The 22,550-nt window shown below is 37.4% G+C and overlaps 4 protein-coding genes and 1 non-coding gene across 6 annotated transcripts; 3 read left to right on the top strand and 2 right to left on the bottom strand.

Annotated features, from left to right (window-relative positions):
- Window positions 1–581: 581 nt before the first annotated feature.
- On the bottom strand, window positions 582–5,994 carry sparcl1 (SPARC-like 1). Its single transcript, XM_026303615.1, has 11 exons — window positions 5,892–5,994; window positions 4,904–4,967; window positions 4,699–4,764; window positions 3,481–4,608; window positions 3,009–3,117; window positions 2,553–2,674; window positions 2,355–2,475; window positions 2,114–2,250; window positions 1,735–1,883; window positions 1,350–1,498; window positions 582–825 (listed from the first exon to the last, which is right to left on the bottom strand). The coding sequence occupies exons 2-11, from the start codon at window positions 4,955–4,957 to the stop codon at window positions 797–799; spliced, it is 2,064 nt and encodes a 687-aa protein (XP_026159400.1). The 5' UTR covers window positions 4,958–4,967; window positions 5,892–5,994; the 3' UTR covers window positions 582–796.
- Window positions 5,995–8,344: 2,350 nt separating this feature from the next.
- Window positions 8,345–10,878, top strand: scpp1 (secretory calcium-binding phosphoprotein 1). Its single transcript, XM_026303123.1, has 9 exons — window positions 8,345–8,441; window positions 8,797–8,851; window positions 9,090–9,137; window positions 9,465–9,518; window positions 9,637–9,663; window positions 9,759–9,800; window positions 10,068–10,109; window positions 10,204–10,263; window positions 10,357–10,878. Exons 2-9 carry the CDS (start codon window positions 8,798–8,800, stop codon window positions 10,876–10,878), a joined length of 849 nt encoding a protein of 282 aa, XP_026158908.1. The 5' UTR covers window positions 8,345–8,441; window position 8,797.
- Window positions 10,879–11,067: 189 nt separating this feature from the next.
- On the top strand, window positions 11,068–11,141 carry trnai-aau (transfer RNA isoleucine (anticodon AAU)). The gene has a single exon. It is a non-coding gene; the product is annotated as a tRNA-Ile (tRNA).
- A 758-nt stretch (window positions 11,142–11,899) lies between these two features.
- On the bottom strand, window positions 11,900–14,830 carry aptx (aprataxin). Of its 2 annotated transcripts, none has more exons than XM_026302333.2 (7): window positions 14,625–14,830; window positions 14,177–14,223; window positions 13,662–13,823; window positions 13,452–13,511; window positions 13,086–13,312; window positions 12,633–12,736; window positions 11,900–12,526 (listed from the first exon to the last, which is right to left on the bottom strand). In XM_026302333.2, exons 1-7 carry the CDS (start codon window positions 14,752–14,754, stop codon window positions 12,372–12,374), a joined length of 885 nt encoding a protein of 294 aa, XP_026158118.1. In that variant the 5' UTR covers window positions 14,755–14,830; the 3' UTR covers window positions 11,900–12,371. The 2 variants fall into 2 exon arrangements, with proteins under 2 accessions (XP_026158118.1, XP_026158119.1); XM_026302334.2 differs by having other exon boundaries at window positions 11,901–12,526; window positions 13,662–13,940; window positions 14,625–14,763.
- A 35-nt stretch (window positions 14,831–14,865) lies between these two features.
- On the top strand, window positions 14,866–21,537 carry dnaja1 (DnaJ heat shock protein family (Hsp40) member A1). Its single transcript, XM_026303852.1, has 9 exons — window positions 14,866–14,955; window positions 16,896–17,047; window positions 17,204–17,390; window positions 17,755–17,859; window positions 18,131–18,358; window positions 18,454–18,568; window positions 18,958–19,073; window positions 19,295–19,395; window positions 19,739–21,537. Exons 2-9 carry the CDS (start codon window positions 16,916–16,918, stop codon window positions 19,970–19,972), a joined length of 1,218 nt encoding a protein of 405 aa, XP_026159637.1. The 5' UTR covers window positions 14,866–14,955; window positions 16,896–16,915; the 3' UTR covers window positions 19,973–21,537.
- The last annotated feature ends 1,013 nt before the right edge of the window (window positions 21,538–22,550 follow it).

Below are 22,550 nucleotides of genomic sequence, written 5' to 3'. Positions count from 1 at the left end.
ATCAGTGACTTACATTCTCATAGCCATTGTTACAGAAGGCTTGTTTTCATATGGTGGCATCAGTATAACTGACCAACAAATAAAACATCACATTAGAGCAGAAACTGATGTGGGGTTGACTGTGACCCACTAAAATGTTAAAATAACATTATTTCAAGACAATAACGAGGCAAAAATGATCATTAAGGATAGTGTTTGATATGATATTCTGTGTAACGATACTGAAAAGTCAGTTGCTGTTTGTAAACCTTTAATTACAGCTACAATAAAATATGAGATGCAAGGACAAACATTTACAACATTTGCTACTAAAGTAAGCAACATAGTTATTGAATAACATTTACTAGTACCACATTAGGATGTGAAATGATCTATTCAACCTTAATTTAAAGAGTAGCTCTGTCTAACATCTGTCTCTAACACACAAACCATTTTAAAGTCTGACACTGTATACTCCACAATGCCTTCTCTACGATGAGCTGCTCTAGACTATTTGCATCTGATAATAGTTTCAAACCAGCTACACACATTTCTGTCTTGTATTCTAATTAATGTGTCAAAGAAGCTTTGTCTAAATTAGAGAACAAAGATCCATATGTCTAAGCTGAGACTGACACAAATTGACAGCAATGACCACCACAGCTTGGGTTTTATAGCAGGAGGTAAAATGAGTCTCCTTTCGTCTGCGCTTGTCGAATCCATTTTAAAGCTGAAGTTCATGGTGGATTCTGTCTCAAGCTGTGTTGATGGAGTAACATCCACAAGCTCATATTGTAGGAAAGATACAAAATTAAGCTCAGAAAAGCAGATTGATATCCATATCCTCTGTGGAGAAAATACATGGCACGCATTAATAGGACACAAAATTAAAGGCAATAATAGCATTTGCCATATGGTCTCCAAGGTTACAGAAATTCATTGCTATTATGACAATAATAAATGAAATAATGAATAACCTGACAATGTATTTTGACTGAAGACCCACTACAGAAGCAAACAATTTTTAAGTTTTACATTATATTTGAAATAATAGCAATCCATTAAATAACAGGTTAACTAAATTGTAATCTAACCAAAAAAAAAACTTCAAAGATAATTTATGTAATATGTTTGTTTCAGTATACTGTAAAATGAGAAAAAATCAGAATGTAGTGTCACATATTAAAAAATGATCCTCCCAGCTCTGTTATATGCTGAAAATGTTTACTATGAATGTGTTGTCTATATGGAAATGAAAACAAAGCTAATGGGCTAAAGGTTAAAGTCAGTATCAGTGTATATTAGTGATGAGAAAAGTGTTCAGGTGCAATTATGCAATAAGTATGTTAGTGAAATGCGGCTGCTCTTACCATTTCTGATACCAAAACAAGAAGTCCACTCTTTAAATGACACCTGCTTGTCCTTGTCAGCATCACACTCCTGGAAAAAGAGAGAGGTGCAGTGCTCCATCGGCACTAAGGGGACCCTGAGTGGTGCCAGCTCTGAGTGGGACAAGAACCTGCAGCGAATGGACCATAAATATTAAGTTTCCATTGTGGGCATTATATGTATTTATACAACAAGACTGTACTAAAATCAGACACTTGAGTTTTAGGATACTGATTATGCGAGATGCAATATGTCAATGTATTACATTGTAATTCAGTAGTTTCTGCATTCATATATATTCTGTCATTTAAAATGTATAATGGTTGAGCAGATTAAAAATAAATGTAAACACAGAAGAAGAGCTACCGGTCAGATGGGTGTTGGTCCAGCTGAGCAAACTGCCAGTGCACCGGGTAGATGTACATGTTGTAATTCTTCTCAAAGTCCATTGCGAGAAGCTCGACTGAGTGATCACCAGCATGAAGACGTCGCTCATTCTCAAAGATTTTCTTCACCTATAGAATGGAAGTTAATTTTTATTCCAAGTCCAAAAGGTGCAAAGGACTGACTAGTTCATTAATTAATTGGTGAGATGCAGATAACTAAATAGTTGCACAGAGATTTTACTGTATATTTGACTTTAACATGTAAAAATAATTAGAATAGTTCTTAGGATTAAAATTAATCCTTTTAAGAAGCCTGAGAATCCAAGTGAAATATATTCATTCTGAGTAGTGTGTGTTACTCTAAAACGCTGTTTTGGGGTAAGGAAGCCAGGGGACATGGAGTCATGCTCATAGAGCTGAAGCAACACATTTTTCAGCCAGTCCCTCATCCGCAGCGGGAACTGGACCAGCTCATTTTCCACACACGGAGGTATTACTGAGAGAGACAAGGACAGAAAGAGTAAAAGAGAAAGGTCAAATTGTTTTTCTTTCACTACATTAAAATAATTTTGCTCAAACCATACAGTAGTTAATGCTGACATTTGCATGGCCCGGTGTAGTCCAGGTGAAGTTTGTGTCCTCTCTTGGTGCCTTCCAGGTTACACTTAGTAGCGAAGAGTTCGCATGATGTATCATATGTTTTGTTGTCTGTCCCACACACCTGTAGAAGATTAATGCAAAAATCAGAAAAGTAGCCAAATGTTCCAGTTTAGCCATCAAAAGATTTTGCATACTTACGTGTTCAAACTCATTCACACTGGGGGGGCATTCTGACGGTTCTTTACACACACACCCAGGCTTATTATCTGCATCAAGTTTGCACATCTTTCCACGTTTGCAGTGGAAATTATCACACGGGTCTAGAGGAAAAGACAAACACAGAAATGACCTTTGCTTTGTGTGAATTTTAAGTGTTTTAAATCTCTTACTGAATGATTTCTTTTAGTTTATACTGTGAAGACTCGAAACCAATGAGCTATAACCATCCTCTACATTCCATTGCCATTTGAGTTTGCACAGTGATTAAATTCAACTTGATCTGTCTTATTCACTACATAAGCCTGCAGAGCTGTGTTGTGGTAGTGACTGTGAACCAGAGCGGCAGTATTCATGCAGTCAGCAGATTCCCCTATTAGATAGTGCATTAGTTAGTATGGTAGAACTGTGACTGCTGCAACTGCTGAATTAACCAACCAGCAGGGGATTCTGGGCGATGTATGCCTCCACCGAGAAAAGACCTGGACCTGGGGTAGAGATCCACTGTGGCTCTTATTTGCACTGGATTTACTCCTACTAAAGGGCCCTGGAAAAGTACACAGGAAACAATTAAATGAGTTAGGGAAAACATTTGAAATGTTTCTACTGCTTATGTTTTATTTATGGCATCACATCAGATGCAAAGAAAAATTAAAGGTTAAATAAAAACCTGGAGATCACCATTGTCATATGTCATTTTTTGTTGTCATGACTAATTTGCTAACAACGGTTGGTTATTTCCACATAAGCAAAAAAAAAAACTAAAAAGACACTATAAAGCTGTGGGGAGCTGCAGTCTCAGGTGATAATTCTCTTGGTTAATGTCATGTGATTTGTTGTTAATTTTAAAAAATAATATTCATTATAGCTGATTTACAGAACATCCACAAACAAATCAGGTATATTTTACCCATTTTCCTGCCCTTCTCCTCTTTGCTTTGTGGACAGTGTTGTCAGTGCTGCTGCTCACAGACCCCTGAAGATCATGCTGTGTTTGGTTCTGTCCGTCTTGTGGCTCTTCCGTCTGTGGAGGATGGTTCTTTGTCCTCTGGTTCTTCTTTTGCTTCCTTGTCTTTCCCTTGGTGTTAGTTCCACTCTCTTTTTTACTTTTCTCTTCCTCCTTTCCAGCCACTCGGGATCCTGATTCAAGCTCTGTACTGCTCGTTGGTTCTTGAGGATCCACATCCTGATTCATTTCTTTAGATGTAACTTTTGAAACTCTCTCCTTGTCATTCTTGTCTTCTTGTATCTTCTCCTCATCAACAACCTCCTTGCTGTCTGCTGCCTCTGTGTTTTGTATGTCTTGTTCATAGTCAGCTATGGTGGAAAGTTCTTCCTCATTGGTTTCCTTCTCCTTAACCTCTGGAACGTCTATTTTGGAAAGAGGCTGGGAGTTTTCAGTGTAGGATTTTACTGTAGTTGATAGTGTCTGCAGAGGTGGTAAGACTCCATTATCAGCCACATAGTCAAGATCAAGTGGGATCTCTGACTCTGTGCTGCCGTCCGTTTCCTCTAATGATGCAACTTTCTTTTCTTTGTCGACCGTTTTGCTGGCAGACTCTTCTGTCTTGTCCTCACGGGACATCTTCTCCACTTCCATCTCTACTTTATCTTCCACGCTCTCTTCATTCACATTTTCCTCATCTGTTAAGTCTTTAGACTCTTCCTCCATTTTCAGGTTGTGTTCCATCTTCATTTCCTCAGCATCACCTTCCTTATCCCCATTCCTCTCCACAGCCTCACCAGACTCCTCCTTGCTTTTATCCACCTCGCCTTCTTCTTTCTCCAGCTCGTGTTCTTCAAACTCTTCCTCTTCTTCTGCATCCTTCTTTAGTAAATCTACCAGTTCTGCCTCACTCAACAGGACTGCAGTGCTTGTATCTCTTCTTTCAAGCACCTCAAACTCACCATCCTTCTTGTCAATGTTTGTGTTGCCCTCTGAGCTCAGCTCTTCATCTTCCTCCTCCTGGCTGCTCGCTTCAAACGTGACTAAGGTGGGTGAGATCTGTGGCAGGTTGGCCTCCTCTGTGATAATGTCCTTAATCAGCAGAAAATAAAAATATTAAATTAAAGTATGACATCAACTTGTTTCTAATCAAATTTTATTGTACTTAGTGCCCTGATCTACCTTTTCTTTGGCTGTATGCAATGTCTTATGAAATCCATGATGTTTTCCATGAGGTTTACTTTTTACCTGTATATAAGAGGAGAAATGTTAGGTGAATGCCAAAACTGCCGTATGAAAATATCACATCACATCTTTTGTCTGGCAATTCTCAAATGCAAAGTTTTTGTGTCAAACTAAGAAAAATAATAACAGCTTTGTTACTTACAGACAGGGCAAACGTGGCTGCCAGTAAGCAAAATAAAACTAAGCAGACCCTCATACCTAAAACACTGAAAAATAAAATAGTTTAAACACTGAACAGAAATAAAAATTAAATACATGTCACTTGCATTACAATGAAGCACCACATAATTAAATATCTGAGAGACAACTGGTACATTATACCCTAACAACAAAGATGTGAACTTGGCCGATCTTTCAAAGTGCATCTGTATGCTGCCAACACATTCATGAGCTGTGGGATTGGCTCCACTGTTGTCACAGCAACAGGCCTCTGAGATGCGCCGCTCTCTCAAAAGTCACATTCAGCGCTAAAGTAAACACCAGAAGCTACTAGACTGGAAAAACTTGACTAAGAACACAAACTTTTTGTCTCTCTGGACAGAAAGAAAACAGACATTACTGGGTCTGGCCAGCAGAACAATCTCAGCCTAGTAAAGCCCAAATGAGTGTAGGCATGTGGGCTATGTGCATGAAAATTCACTAGTTTCAAAAAAAAAAAAAAAAAAAAAAATCTATTGTCATTTAAGAATTACAAGGAAATGTTAGTAAAGACTTTAGCAAATTGACTTTTCATTGTTAATGCTGTGCTCATATATCTCTGTTAGAATTTAATATAAAATGTGTTTAATTTCTTTGCCAATATTTTACAAACATGAAACATGCTTTTATATATGACATGCTTTTTTATATGACAAAGGGACTAAGTGATGACAAATTAAGTAACATTTAAGAACACTATCTTAATGATCACTCTTGATATATACAAAGATAATGAAGGCATCACTTCATTTAGAGCATTAGAGCTAAATTATGATTTATGTCAAAGAGATTACAGTGTAACCCAGCCAATAATCCTTGCGTTCAATTGCCATCTGGTTAGTGAACAACATGTCGCACACACACCCACAAACAGTCCAATTAATCAATGACATGTCAAAACAGTGTAAAAGTCTCAGTAAAAAGGATTTTACCTGAGGCCAGCAGTTGCAAGAAAAATGAGAAACACAAGTGAACTTGTGTACTGAACCTGTGAAGATGTCCTTTTGTATTAAATACTGTGCTCACACTGTCCACACAAACTAGCATGCTGTACGCAGGCACACACACACACACACACGCACACACACATTCTTTTTCTAACTTTGGGAGGGTCTTTGGACTACAGAAAAAGAGAGAGAGAGAAGGAGATCCCACACTGAGCTTTAGTTGGGTCCCTCAAAATACTGTACTATGCCTATAGTTCCCAATATTAATAATAATAATAATAATAAAAGCAAAGGTGTCACTCCATAGGTCAAAGTAAAAAATTGTTTCAGATAGATTAAAAAATATTAGATTAAATGTTATCTATTAATAAGTAAGAATAAGCACAGGAGTAATCGGTTCTTTATTTAAGCTTGTTATATTACTGTTTACCTACTCTAGTCCATACTACCAGAAGTTTAATACATTTTTTAAATATTTGGTTAAATGTATTGTATATTGTGTTTAGAACAGCATGAAACTAATGTCACTTTCACACATGAAATATGATTTTATGAGACAACTAATGCATCATTTTTGCCACTAGGTGTCACTCTGTCACTGGTCTGTGTCCCTAAAGCTAAGTAATTGTTAGCAGCAGCTTTTAGACAAAAAATATTTATTTTCATCTAACCTCAGGCAGGCCTGTAATAGTTATTATAGTTAACATATACAAGATTCATCTATTTTAATAACTTTCTTTTCTACTTCTTCTTCTTTTCCTTTTGGCTGCTCCCTTCAGGGGTCGCCACAGCGAATCATCTGCCTCGGCACATGAAGACACTGGACTGTGCCCCCCTGTGGTTGCATTTTATAATAACTTTCTTTTATTATTTAGAAAAGCAGTTTCACCTCGCTGGTCATCCATAGGCTTTTCTGGGCTTTGATATCACATGTTTTTGAGAGACACTCTGCAGCCAGTCGGTGAATCAGAGGGGTCACATGTCTACCATTAGATCTTAACAGCCCTCACCTGAGCTCACTTCTTTTGTTCACTTATTGAGCCTATTCAAGTGAATTCAAGTGAAGCCAACTCAGGAGTGTGGGTCTAGTGACTCTCACCTGATTTACATAGATCACCTAATCAGCCTATTGGGCTAGGGGTGAAGTGAAACCAACCTGAAAGATAAATTAGAGGTTCCATACCAGCTTTCTCTTAGGCCAATGAAACTACTCAGATGTGTAGTGAAACCTAAAAACTGGGAGTCCAGTTGCTATGACTGAAACCTCTAGATAACTTCATCTGGACGACTGAGAATCTCCACAGACAATGGTTATATTATGTATTGTATCCTGTTATTAAAACATTAGTACTTTGCTGTCAATTACGCTGTCACATAATAGAGATGCATCAGAAGCACAGAGAAAAAGTTAATAAATTATAAAAAAATATAAGTAGCCTAGACACTCACATTAGAGTGATTGTGTAGGCATGATTACTGGTCTATGTGCCTCAACAAGCATCAATCATCCTCTCCTCTCTTCTCCCCTTACTAAAGCAGAACCTTACAACGGCTGGTAGCTGTGGTTTTAGCAAACAGCTCCAGACTGGGGAACATCCAGTCTAATTACATGTTTCTTTTGTATGGTTGAAATCCAAAGTGAGGACAAACAAGGAATTCTGTAATCTTATTTTAGGACTGACCATATAAGGATATCCCGGAAACAATTATAAGCCTTAGGGAGGAAATATACAAGTCTTTATTTGGGTTTTCTGCTGCACTTGCACTTGTCCACGTTCTCTTTCGAATAACATCATGTAAGACTGTGGCAGAAAACATGTTTTCAGGTTGTTTTTATTAAGTGTATCATTGGTGTATTTAGCCATAATGTGTTTGTGTGACTCAAAGTTATGTAAAGTTGTTCCACATTTAATCCTCCTATAAAAAAAATGTGAGAAGTTTAGAATCTCCATTTGTCTTTGAAGTATTTCTAAAAACCTATGAGCAAGGCACTACCTCTCACCTGTTCCTTACAACACATCACTAGAGCATAAAAAAATCTTTTGGTAAACTATTGGTAAACAAATTGGTGAATGTAAATAGTAAAACACCCATTTCACCGGAAACAAGCATGACTCTGTCTGGCCCTTCTTTCCTCTCTGTGTGGGTGAGTTTGTTTTTTCAACATGCCACAAACCCTATGGTTTAGCATGCTTGACTATATTTCATTTCAGATGTGAGAGGGGGAGGAAATTTAGCAACTGTATGAAACAGCTCTGTGTGTGAGTGTGTGTGCGTCTATTTGTGGCATGTGTGTACAACCATCAACATGCCAGCGATTGTGCGCCTGAATAAATACACCTTTGCTTGTGGAGGAAAGGAAGGAAGTGATGCAATCATCCTAACTGAGATTACTTATATACAGAAGATGTTGGTGTTTCTTACAGCATAGCCATACATCCTAGTTTTACTGTCTCAGCTGCCAGACACTGGGCTCTTCAATTTGCTGCTTAGGACCGCTGAGACCTCTCACAGCCCAGAATCTAACAGACCAAGGTAATTGATTATTTATTGACTGATTACAAAAAACTAACACACATTTTTCTATGCAGTTTGACTAAATATCTTTTTATTATGTTTCTGTTTCTATACCTTTTTTATAGCTCTGAAACATATTTTGTTAAATAACCATGTTCTAAGTTTTTCCTGACGTTTTGAATGTGCAAAGAAATATTTTACCTGTGCTGATGATACACATTAGTTGCTCTTCCCTTTAACATATTTTGTTGTTTTAGATTGTTTCATGTCTTTGAAAGAATTCTTTGCTTGTTTGGTGTCTATTTTTATGTCAGAAAACCAACTTGTTTCAAATTAAATTGAATTCAAAATCCGAATGAAATGTGTGTTACAGAATGAAGATCATCATTGTAGGATTCTTCTTGATTGGAGCAATTTTTGCCAACCCAGTAAGTATGAAGGTTTGAAAATAAAAAACTGGCTGGTAAATATGCACATTTGATATATATTGCATTAATCAGTATAGTCAATTTTAAACTTGAGTTAACACCATAATAGCACCATAGATAAAATACCATCTTTACCCAGCAGTTTTTATTTAGACATGTATCGGCAGAGTGATGCCTCACCTTCTAAAATGTTCAGCTATATATTATCACTAATCCCTATATGTTTTCTTTTTGACAGATTTCATACAATGGTATTTTGGAATCAAGGGAGCTTGACACAAACATGGTGAGTGCTGTCAGAAAGTAACCCCTGTCTTTGAACTATAGCTCATTGCAGTCATAGTGGTGCTAGCGCAAGAATTCTCCTGTTTACAGAGAAATAATTTGATTGCACTAACACTGTATTATTCTGCCACAGTCAGCAGGAAAACTAACAACAGGTTCTTCAGACCTCAAGACAGTTCCCATTTTCAGACTGTTTACTATACTGCACCGATTTATGCTGCAATAGCTTGCCCAGGACTTGAATGGATGTTAAATGATTGTTGATGTTGCAGAGAAAGGGTATAATTAAATATATTGTGAGGTGTGCTTACTTTTTTTTGTTTCTTAGACTGAAATTTTGTCTCTTTCACAATCATTTGAAAATGACACCTCAGAGCTTCAGGTACTGTAAACATTTATGCCAATGATGAGTAAATTATTATTTTTTATTATTTTATTAGTTCTTTGATATAAAAGGCTTCTTATGGCTTTTAAATGCTCATTTTTGCCTTATCCTGCAGAGCTCTGAAGAAAATACTTCACATCAAGTGAGTCATTTTGAAACAAAAAGAATCTATGCAGATTTAACTGAGTTCATGATAAGTAGACCTGCATTCACCTCATCAACTGTCTTTTTTTCTAGAGTTCAGAGTCTGAATCATTAGAGTCCACGTCAGAGGAAAATGTGAGTTGTATACACTTTGGTGTCATTACATTTAATTATTAATTATTGCATTAAGTATGTTATTGTCGGGGTAATGACTTCAAATACTTCCACTTTAAGAAATGGGGGTATAAATGTGCAAAACAAAATGAAAAATGAAAGGAAAGAAAAAAATATAATCTGTATTGCAGTTTAAGCTTAACATTTTTTGCTGTGCTATCCATTTGACTTTTGTAGACAAAAAAATTTATTTTGTATTGTTTTCTAAAATCATATATGTCTATGCAGACTTCAGAGGAGAGTGACAGTCAGTCAGATGAGGATGATCAGGTACAAGAATCAAATATTTGACAAAATCTATTATAATTGCCAACTCTTACGGGGTATGACATTATTCTGACCTCGATAGAAAATCTTTCTACAGACAGACCTGATGATTGAAACCAGAGACAACAGCATCGGCAGTGAGGAGAATGTCCGAAAGGTGAGGTTAACATTTTCCACTGACTTGTAAAACTACTGTATGTCTTGATAGCTGAAATTAGAGTTGAGTAACACTGTTTTTCACCTGCATCAGAGTTGGGTCAGAGTGTTTGCAAATGTTGTCAAAGGCCCTAGTGCAGAGGACAACAGCAGCACAGAGGTCAAAGGTCAGTCAGAAGACCTGCATAACCAGCTGACTATAAAACAAGCCACTCCCACCTCAACATCCAAGACCTTAAAACAAAGGATCAAAACTTTGCGAGGACAGGCACACCTGCCAGTAGTGGAGAACCCCTCTGACAGCAGAGATACCACCAGTGACAGCACAGACAGTGACATTACTGGTATGACAGCTGCCACCAGTGAAAGCAGTGAGAGCACCAGCAGTGAAAGCAATGAAACCAGCGAGACCAGTGACAGCAAGAGCACAGAGGACAGTAATGCCAGTGACAGCACCGAGCTGGAACCAATCAAGGCCAAAGACTGTGTGAATGGCACCCAGAGCTGTGAAAGTGAGGAGTATTTGTTCCAAGTTATAGGAGATGACGCCCATTTCCCACTAAACAATCTGATGGAGTCAGATGGGAGTGAAAGGGAGTTAAGTCTAAGGAGATAATAACATGCAGCTGTGTAGATTTCAACACCATTGCATGGCCTGCTAGAAGATATGAGGTTGCTCTTATCCATTGCTTCTGAACTAATGATACTTGGGTGATGATTCATTTTTGTGTATCTCATTATTTTTCGTATAAATAAACAGTAATAAAATACTGAAAGAAATAGTGTTAGGCACTTCGATTAACATGGCCGGTTAGCTCAGTTGGTTAGAGCGTGGTGCTAATAACGCCAAGGTCGCGGGTTCGATCCCCGTACGGGCCACTCTGTTTTCTTTCTACCAACAATGATGGTTTAAAGCATCTTCATTTATTCTTTAGCGAAACACACTTTCTTACAGAAACAGAATCTGCTTCTTTTTATGTGGATATCTGATTTTTCAAAATTACATCGTGGTTCTTTGACACTGTTTTTATCAAATCATCATTAGGGTGCGCATAGTTCAAAGCCACAAATGAATCAGATGAGCAGGGTTAACCTCTTAACCTAAATTTGCTAAACGAAATCAGAAATACACGGATTAGTGAAAAAACGAAACCTCATGTAGCCATGACTATAAAAAACAGCACTAGATGGCGACAGAGTCAAGAGCCTATGCCGCTGTGGTGAATAAAACCACTTGAATGCTTTCAGTTGGTCTGGATGATTAGACTTCTCAGTAGTGTAAAGTTAAGCAGAACTATGACATCATTATCTTATGCCATTATGTAATGTCATCAAGATTATACAGCTAGATGTTGTCCCACTAGAGGGAAAATAACAAGAGAATAATGTAGATGTCGATCGAATCATTTCTGCAAGCACCCACACAGTCCACAGAGGGGGACTAGTCAGCAACAGGCAGTGGAAACGTGGGCGATCTATGGGTGTACAGGGACTATTCTTATTCCTTCTTGTAATATTTTAGACATATTCACGCCCTGTGTTAATAATATTTGCCTGAGCAGGTTCCAATCATTATTTGGCAACACCCGCCTAGGAATAATACAGAATATCAAATGCAGTAAACTACTGTTTAATAATCATCCAAATCCTCTGCAAAACTTAAATACATACACTAAATGCTTCTCAAAATCACAGTAACAATCACCATGTTTTCATAAGTAGATGTACTATCAGAAGACTTACAACAAACTTTTCTTTATTTTCAAATGGAAAAATCTATTGCTTTGTTCTTACAAAGCATTTCATACAACATATTTAAACATGTTTGAAAGGTTAGACAACAGTAAATATGTCCTGATGTTGTCCTTTTGTTGAGCATATGCAAATGAAGTCCAAGATAAATTTTCACTGAACCCTTTTAAATCTACCGACAGGTTGAAAATGCAATTAAACTACCATCTAAACAGACGGGCTTTGTGTTCCAATTGTAATACTCAGTGAAACGTAGTAACTGGGAATGATCAGGCAAAAATAATGTCCAACATGCCGAGAGACTTCTGCTGAAACCATAGACCTCTGAGACACTGTAACTTCTTTGAGGCCACATCCTTATCTGGGAAAGTGAGACTTCAGGTGCTCCTTCAGAGCTGGTATAGTGGAAATCTCTTTGCGGCACATGTGACAGCGGAGAGGTAGTTTCAACAACTCACTAGTGCCTTCTTTGACAGTGACCACTCCATTTGTTTCAAGCATCCGAATGACATCTGCAGATAAAGATTCTTGTTTAAATTCAGATTTTCTATGATGGACAAACTGCACTAAAGTGGATCGTCAGGTTGAACAACAAAGTCAGACTGAATTTGCTCTCACCATGAGACTCAATAAAATAGTCAGTTGTGAATGAGTTCCAGTGCTTTTTGTTCTTCAGACAAGGAGAGTCGAAGTCTTGGCTGATCACATGGAGATGAACATGACTGCAAAAGAGAATAAAAAGAAATTGTTAAAAACTAAGCAGGAAGAGAATAAAAACACAGAGAGTAAGACATGAAATCACAAATGAAAAGGCCAGAAACTATTTAAAATGGAAAAAAAAAGATTAAGTTTAAGGTTTAGTCAAAAGCAGCAGGGATCATCATCACACAACATCTGATTTTTGATCATTTCGCTGCATTTAGAACTTTTAAAAGTTTACATATGAGAAAGGGATTTAAAATCTTTTTTGGTGACACCTGAGGTTTAAGTCGTAGCTAAGAAAATCCAGAAGAAAATCCACAAGCAAACATTTTAAAAGGAGCAACCCGAATTTGAACAGTAATTAGTTACCTCATACTTGGGATGGCATGGTACCCTGTTCGGAAACGTAGTGAGCCAGCATCTGGGCACTGCTGAACTATCTGGTCAGCAACTTGCTGCATGTGTTTCACGAGGTCACAGTGCTCTTTGCATAATGCCTTCAGACTGGGAATGTACTGCCAAGGGAGAACCAGCCAGTGGTAGCGAGCTTTTGGGTATTTATCTTTAATTACTACTACTTTATCATCCTTGTACACCTAAAACGATGGAAATGGTGACAAACAGTCAAAATGAGCGAGAAAATCCTGTTTCATCTCCGATCAATAAGCATCATACCATCTGTAAATCTTTTTTTTTTGTTGTTGTTGTTTTTTTTGTTGTTTTTATAATAGCCACCTGCATCTTTGGGTCTTGTATTGAAGTCTTCAGACCTTGGCTCCAGTGCCCAACACTTTCCTGCCAAAAATATCAGGTTAAAGTGTGCCTTTTATTAAAACATATTCATACCAGCTCCATGGTTGATCCATAGAAGAGAAAAATTTGGACGTATCAAAAACAACAAAAATCTTTTATACATGTGCGCACACACTTTGTGCTTTTTCTTACACTGTTTTTTGTGGCTTCTCCATGGCTGACTGACACAGAGACCTTTTCTGTGTGTTTGGGTGCTTTCATACTTCGGCCCTCTTTCTGGATTTCTTTGTCCTCTGGTGCATTCTCTCGTGGTCTTTTAGTGCCACTCTGTCTGCCAGTGGGATCCTCCTTAAACTGTACAGTGTATGGGTAGAGCTGATTGACAATATGCAGCTGCTGCCCAGGCTTCATTTTGACCTCATTGCCTGTACCCACCACCACAGAGTCTATGGAAGTAGGGTTTAATCCAAGCTTTGGAATAAAGACAGGAAACAAGGCACATGACTGTCTAATGGCCATAATCTGTGGTAGGATTTTATAATGATCACTACTACAGGCAGGACTAACAACTTGTGTAGCCAAAATACTCAGCAGGGGATAATCAAAATAGCAGCTAGGATTAGAGGTATATAATTAAGTTCAGCATTAATCCTGATTCAAATTGTTTTATTGATTTTACACTAACTCAATGTTTCTAAGTCCCTTACCTGTTTAACTGTGACATAACCTTTGTTGCATTCTGCTTTCAGTTCAACTGGTTGAGAAGGGATGACATTTTCACAGGTTAAGGTCTGTTTTTAAGAGAAAAATGACTACAAATAATATAAAAAAAACAAGCATCTTTCTACCAGTTTTCTGTCAATAAAACCAAAAAAAAGCAAATAAATAAATGACACTTTTCTTAATAATAGTACTGTTGCCAATCATATCATATATAACCAATCTCCATTGCAAATTGATCGTGAAAATGTTTGCTTTTTTAGCCACTATTTTCTTATGCTTTGACAAAACAAATGTCCTTAATCTGATGCCAGCCAACCAAATTCACATTGAAATGAAATTAAAGCATTTTTTATTATTTACGAAACATATTTTTATTATGATTCAAGCCTGCTGACTTGTTATCGAAGCCTATGTATCAATTTGAAATGTTACCTTGCTGCCGAGAGCACTTTATGTCTTTAATTGTCGTTTCTGGTCCTCGACCCAGGACGATTGTTTGTAGATGGGGCAGCTGAATCGGTTTATGAGTTCCCTCCTCACTAACAAGCCAGCAGATGGGCATTTTATTATCTTATGTATGTACCTAACAATATATGTCATAGAGCTACACAACTGCAACCCACGATTGTTTTGGTAATCTGCCCTGTCGCAGGATTACGACGTCACTCGGCCACGTGGTATGCCAGTATGCTAGAGGCGGGTTAGAAGATTCTCGAAAGTCCAGTCTGAAACCGGAGGAGTCAGGATACGGTCTTTGTATAAGGTGGGCAAATAATTATTCGGTTTTAACCATATATTTAGCTTTTACCCGTGTCACATTTGTCTGTATTTTCTTAACATTGATTAAAAAAAACAGCTAGTCGTGTTAACGTTTGCCAAGCTGCCATGGTTTGGCCTCAGTCGCTAAAATACGCAGGGCCTGATGGACCTGAAAACCACATTACTATCATCGATTAGTTAGTAGCTTAGTTTGTAAAGCTTTATCATGAAATAATACTCAGCGTCAACCATAAACAAACTTGTGGTGGGCGTACAGCTCGGGAGTCCTGTCTCCACTGATTTGGGTGAAAATGAAGGGAAATAACTAACGTTACTTTATTAAAGCAAACAGCGTGTAAAAATAGGTGAACCTCTTCATGTTTATCATTTACACCGCCATGATATAGATGCTGAGGTAAATTATATATATCTTGTTGACTTTTAAGTCAGAAGAAGTAAACACAAACCATGGAGCAAAGGGACATCTTCTTATCTTCATACGTTCATCTTGCACTGTTACTTTTTATAACATAAGCTTGAACATAGATTAAAGATAAACTAAATCGTAATTGTATTTGAAGTGAAGTATTTGAAGTTTGTGCTCCTTAGTGAATTAGGTTTTAGTACGAGCTACTCACAGGGTTTCAGTAATGTGAGCTCCAAAAGCTTCTTGTAATAATTCTTGGCAGGTTTGGATCTTTGCCCTGCTGTAGCAGCCAGCCTCCCTTAAGTTTCGTTTTCTTGACTGACTGCATGACATTTGCATTCAGAATTTGTTTCCCTCTTTCTATAAAATGGTTCAAAGTCAATTGACCCTAAAGCACATTTCCCCAACCAACACTTTACACTTAGTAAAGGTAATAAGTACTGACTTAGTAAACACTTCAGAGATTGAGAATGGTGTTGATTTTCAGTTTGTGGTTATATTGCATTGCATTGAGTTGTATTATGTTGAGTGTGTGGGCAGTTCCTGGATGATGAAGGCATTGATGCCATTGACTGGTGCTCATGTTCCCCTGACCTGAAACTTATTGAGCAACTATGGGACCCTATGTCTTGGTGCATTCGACACACATCAGCTTCCAGGAGCTCAATGATACCCTGATCCAGGTCTGGGAGGAGATTCCCTGGAACACAATCTGCCAAATCATCAGGAGCATGACCAGGCGTTGTTGGGAGCGCATATGAAGTGTCCTGGGGGCCCTTGCCCTTACATTTTGAGTTGCTGTGATGAAATTGACACAACTTGGATGAGACTCTGTTTTCAGTTTTTCACTTTGATTTTCAGTGTGATTTAAAATAAGTTTTGTTCTGAATAGATTATACAATGTATTTTAGTAAATATTTTCAACTTGAATAATTTGTTCATCAAGATTCAGTTTGTGATTTAAGTGTTCCCTTCATTTTTTTGAAGCAGTATGTTTTATGCAACACTTGCTGCCTGATACCTGGGTACATCTTTGCTGATGAGTAGCACTGTGAAATCTTGGCACACAGAAAAACATCCTCCTGATGTTTGTATATGTCTCTTCTTTATTTCACAATATAACTGTATTTTTGCAATAAGAATATAAATGATTGTTAAAATACTACTATTCAACATCTTTTTCATCACAAGTCACATCAGCAACCAGTCTTGACAGCTGTGCATCAGAACCTAAACTATACTGCTTAAGTAGGCAAAAAAACATGAATTCTATTCACAACTTTCTCCTTGTCAGCAGTTCTGACTGGCATTATCACTTTGGCTGAGCAAAAAAATTCTCCAGTTTGTCAGTTTGCTCCACTGTTTTCTTCTCTTATCACTGACCAATGTGTTCTGAGTTCACATATTATCAATACTCGCTCCTGGTTCTCAGAGCTGATGTTCTAAGGCAGTGCTCAAGAGCTAAATTCAAACTCAATATTGAAGTGCTAATTGAATTTTCCTTTTCTTTGATTTAGGTTATTTGTTTAAGGCAAACATGGTCAAGGAAACAGGCTTCTATGACACACTGGGTGTAGCACCTAATGCTACTGCTGATGAACTGAAAAAGGCTTATCGCAAACTAGCCTTAAAATATCACCCTGACAAAAATCCTAAAGAAGGAGAGAAGGTAAGCCCTTGTTGTTCACATAAAAACATTAACATTAGCAGCTGTAGTTGATTTGCTTTGCATAGTAATTACATTTTTTGACAATTTCAAAGATAAAATGTTATTTTCTAAGAGATGTTTACTCCCATTAAAGAAGTGTGTGGTTTTCTGTCACAGTTCAAGCAGATCTCACAGGCATATGAGGTGTTGTCAGATACCAAGAAGAGAGATCTGTATGATCGTGGAGGTGAAAAAGCTATAAAAGAAGGAGGGACTGGTGGTGGTGGGGGGAGCTTTGCTTCGCCTATGGACATCTTTGACTTGTTTTTTGGTGGAGGAAGTCGGATGCACAGAGAAAGAAAAGGTATGTAAATATTAGAGAGAGTTACTAGGGTGAAACGACGTGTGAAGCATCTTTATTTGTGGTTTTTAAAGTTTTGAGATCTCAGGTCTGCTTGAGTTCTGCAAAGCAAACATTTTTCTTTGCTGACTTTTTTCTGAGCCAAATCCAATTCTATTGAAGAGGATGTTGCAGTATTGAACATTTAGCCAGTTGTAGCCCCATGCTGCTATAATTGCCATGATATTGTTGTTTATTTTCTCTTTGGATTTAATGAATTTTTTTGTTCACGATTCCTGACAAGTAAATGTAAAATAGAAACAGCAAGAGATTGAAAGAAACAAAATTTGTGATTTGACTTACAATGCAGTGTTTTGTTCCACCCCAGGGAAGAATATCGTTCATCAGATTACAGTGACACTTGAAGATCTTTATAATGGAGCTACAAGAAAACTTTCTGTCCAGAAGAATGCTGTTTGTGAGAGATGTGAAGGTACATCTTTTTCAGTGCGAGTTACTTACATGCTGTCATTAGTGTCTGTCATTTAGCTTCTCTAATTATCCAAGCAGACTTTTCAGCACACAGTCCTCGGGAATCTTTATAAAGACTTTTTGTCCGGTTACAAAATACACCAGTCTAGTAAATGTAAACCAGTTCTTACTTGCTGTGTCACCGGTTTACAGCTTGGAAACAGTGTAAACCTAACACAAAGGTAGTCTTTAGCTTTTTCTCTGCTCTTGCTGACGTTTATTTTTCTTGATAGGTCGAGGGAGTCGGAAAGGTGCTGCACAGGTGTGCATCTCTTGCCATGGCACAGGCATGCAGGTCCGCATGCACCAGCTATTGCCAGGTATGGTCCAGCAAGTGTCCACAGTGTGCTCCAGTTGTCAGGGCCAAGGACAGAGAATCAACCAGAAGGACCGCTGCAAAACATGTGCAGGCCGGAAGATTCTGCGACAGAAGAAGATCTTGGAGGTCCACATTGACAAAGGTGAGAGTGTAGGGAGAGCTAATCTAAACGTGTCTGTGGCTGGTTTTAAATCGGACTACAGAAGAACAAATAGTGTACAAACATCACTGTCACAGGAATGAGAGATGGCCAGAAGATTGTTTTCCATGGAGAGGGAGACCAGGAGCCAGGACTTGAGCCAGGTGATATCATCATTGTCCTGGACCAGCGAGAACATCCACGTTTCACCAGGTAAAGTGTTCTCTTTTATTAATTCACTTTTGTTACTGATGTTTGATGTGCTAACAGATAATGACAGTTATGGTGTGATTATAGGTGCACCCTGAATATCCTGTGAATATGTATGTGTATAGGGGATAACTGGTCTGTATTTAAATATAAAGGTGATAGATAAGTCAAAGTGGAGGCACAGATTGCCGGTAGTCAGTAGAGTTAAATACAAATAAAAACATTACTTAAAGCAACAAATGACTTTGAAGCCTTTTTAAATCTTAAATAACATATAAGATTTAAACTAGAAGCATCACATTTTTCCTAAATCTCATAGCAGAACATGTTGCATTTTTAAATCCAGATAAGTAAACTCACCTGTGCTTGCTTTCTTGTCATTTTATCACCAGGAGAGGAGCTGACCTGATCATGTCCATGGAGTTGGAGCTGGTTGAGGCTTTATGTGGTTTCAAGAAGCCTGTTCAGACACTGGACAGCAGAACTCTCCTCATCACATCACATCCAGGTGAACCAAATCATTAAATGCACATCGTTGTCAGATGTTTAGTTGGTTATCAGACCTAATGCCTGACAGTAGATGGTGAACTTGGTTTGATTGCTTTATAATATATCTCAAGTTAAGAGTCAAGTTTTGTTCAATTTGAGGACACTACTAAGTGCATCTATTTTAAATGCAAAAATAATTGCCCCTTATCATCTAGTCTAACTATATTAATATTATCACAGGAGAATTGATTAAGCCTGGAGACACAAAGTGCGTCTTGAATGAAGGGATGCCTACATATCGCAGACCATTTGAGAAGGGGCGCCTTATTATTAACTTCTCGGTAAGGTGTTTTTTTTTTTTCTTTACCCCACTTAATCAACAGTTCTATTTTTCTCTTATACATGTGTTCCTTTCTATACGAGGAAGTAAATGTACATCCGTCTGACACACAAATGCACATATATACACAAAATGTGCTTCTCCTCTCCTATGATGAACAGCACACCTGTCACATCTGTCTACATTGTTTATTGTGCTTTGTCTTGCTTCGCCAATAGAAAAGAAAAACTGTATTCTGTAACTGTATTAGACTGTCAAGGCATGCTGGTGAACTGTCCTACAGTTATCCTATTTATTTATTAATTTACTTACATACTAACTTACTTACTATTTGTTTCTGTCAGGTTGTGTTCCCACCAGCCGACTTCCTCCCTAAACACAAGCTGAAGGAGCTGGAGCGCTACCTCCCAGAAAAGATGGATGCAGATCAGCCAGAGAGTATGGATGACGACCTGTACATCTATGCCGATCTGGAGGACTGTGACGTTGAGAGAAGAAGACGACGCAACCATCAGTACTACTACATGGATGAAGATGACTATGGCAGCTCTGAAGGTGTTCAGTGCCATACATCTTAAATAACAGCTGACCTGTTGTTATACCAGAGGCCCAAACCATCATCTCTAAAGCAAAGCACCTTTTTTTTTTTTTTTTTTTAAAGTTTTATGCACTTTTTGTTAGAATTACCATTCTTAAAACTACAGTTGTTTACTCTGTGAAATTTTCTTTCTAGTTCAACCATAAAACTGTATCCTAATGCCCTCCTGATTTAGTGAAATCCTTTTGAACAGAGTAGAGTATATTAGAGCTTAAGGATTGAACTACTGAATTTGGATGCAGGTGAATGAGACTCATCACTCAACTCTGGGACCTTCTCCGCTCCCCCATTTCCGGTTTCCAGTCACACTGTGATTATAGACGAGGGCTGGTATTACAAAGGCTTCAGACAAAAGAAAACTTCTTTCATTCTTTCTAAAGGACTGCCTGCTTTTTATGCAGTTCATGCAGTACACTAAACCTGATGCCACTATTTATATGAAAATAACCAATTTTTTTAGTGTCACAAAATCAGTCATTGTGAACCACATGATGACGACTTGTTCGATCTGTTGCATGTGATGACCCGATCTTCAGACTGTGGTGGAGAGATGTGCATTGAAGCTTAAGTTAAAACATTAAAGTTGTTTTACCCTTTAAAGGGCTATTTTCTAAACTTTTCCTATATAAGTTTGACAATGTGATGTAAAAATAACAATTTTAGCAGGGTAGTATTTAGGTTTAAGCCACTGACATGTAGATTAATCCAATTAATATTGAAGTTGAGCTTAATTATTCAGATCTGAGAAGAAATCAGATGTCTGCTATAATGCCACACAGTTGTTTTAGTTTTCTAAACCTTGTGTGGAAAGTGGACCATCTTACATCTCTACATACATATATGAGCCAAATAAGTCTGCATGGGCTGGGCAGTTAGAAACAAAGGGTCAGAATTGAGTAAGAACATACTTTAACTTACTGTATTTAGGGTTTCTTGGTGTTTGGGATTTTACTTAACAGGTAACTATAAACTTGCCCTTATTGACTTGGTGGCAAATGTTTTTCCTTTCATTAAAGTGTCATGTGCCATGTTGCGCCCAAGTCAAAGAAAAAGGTTGTTTTTAAATTTGAATATTCTTGAGATTGTGTCGCACATAATGATGAATATCTGGAGTTTAAATCGAAAACATATTTCAGAGTAGCAAGTTAAATGTATTGATGGGTTTTTGCTGGTATTAAATGCAATTAAGTGTGTCTTTTTAGTATTTATAATCCTAATTGTAAATGCCAAACGATTTGGAGGAGATTATGGAGGGACTTTGACACACTGATACCTCATTGAAGTGTTTGCTGGTTTGAAAGCCTTATCGTAATTTAACTTGAAGCTACTTGATAATGCAATTTTTTTTTTTTGTTTGTTTGTTTTGTGAAGATATGCCTTGGATATGGTAAAACACAACTATGCTCCTAGGTTCCTTAAGTTGTTTTGAAAGCACCTGCAGTGCTTTTATTGTCACGTGAATGCAACTCAGATTTCATGTGTGTTAGGACCAACGCTCTAATTTGTTTGTGCTCATGTTTTCTAATTAAATGCAGTTTGATGGTCTTTCTAAATTGTGTTGTTAATCTTTGTGAGAACCAGGAGATCTACTTGAAAAGCATAACACTAGTTACTCCACTTAGTGACATTTTTGCTGTTTTAGGCTTTTGATTTTACTTAATCTTGATGATTTCAAAGTAATGACATATCTTGTGACATTTTAAGGCATAATTACCACCAAAAAATCAGTGCTTCCAGCCTCAAAATGTGAATGTTTACTGTGATTTGTCTTCTCTGACAATACACTATACTATATACTATAGGAAATTATTAGATATGCAATGTTAGTCAATGTAAGTAATTTGCAGGAATCACTTCTGGAACATTGTGATGCACATGTCTGTAATATGGGGTGTCCACTTTCACTTACATTTGAAAACATTCATTTCCTAAAGTAAAGTTAGCTATTACCCGATTTTTAAATGACAGAACATTTATTTACGATTTGCAGATATGCCTAGTTTCTTTTCCTCATGTTTCATACATTCTAAATTTGTCTCTGTAAAACTTACTATAAATAAAAATGTTAGAGGAACAAATCTGAAACCTATGAAGTATGTTTGAAATGACAGCAACACTTGACGACTAATCATTTTTGGATTTTATTGATAATTTTTGATATGGCTGGCAGTGTTCTATATATAATATATATATATATAACAACAAATATATAAAATATAATGCAATGACTAATCATTCATTTGCAACAATGACAGTTGATGGTAGAGTGACATGATAGATAACAAATAAATACTGGTCGAGGCAGCAGTTCTGTTTCAGGCATTCATGTACCAATGCACAAGAACTTCGCTTACAATTAATGCAACATAATTACAGTAATGTAACCATATTAAACACAATTTATACACACAATACAGAATGTGTCACTGGAGCTCCTTTGGGGTTACCATCAGTTATCATGCATATTATTAAGGTGCACTAAAATTATTGTAGAGCCACTTTTCACAGTGTAACTGAGGTAGCATGCAGGGAACACGGGACAAAACATTAACACCTGA

The sequence above is a fragment of the Mastacembelus armatus genome, chromosome 1 (assembly GCF_900324485.2).
Source record: "Mastacembelus armatus chromosome 1, fMasArm1.2, whole genome shotgun sequence".
Classification (NCBI taxonomy): domain Eukaryota; kingdom Metazoa; phylum Chordata; class Actinopteri; order Synbranchiformes; family Mastacembelidae; genus Mastacembelus; species Mastacembelus armatus.
Note: the sequence above shows the minus strand (reverse complement) of the source record. Positions and strands in the feature narration are given on the sequence as shown.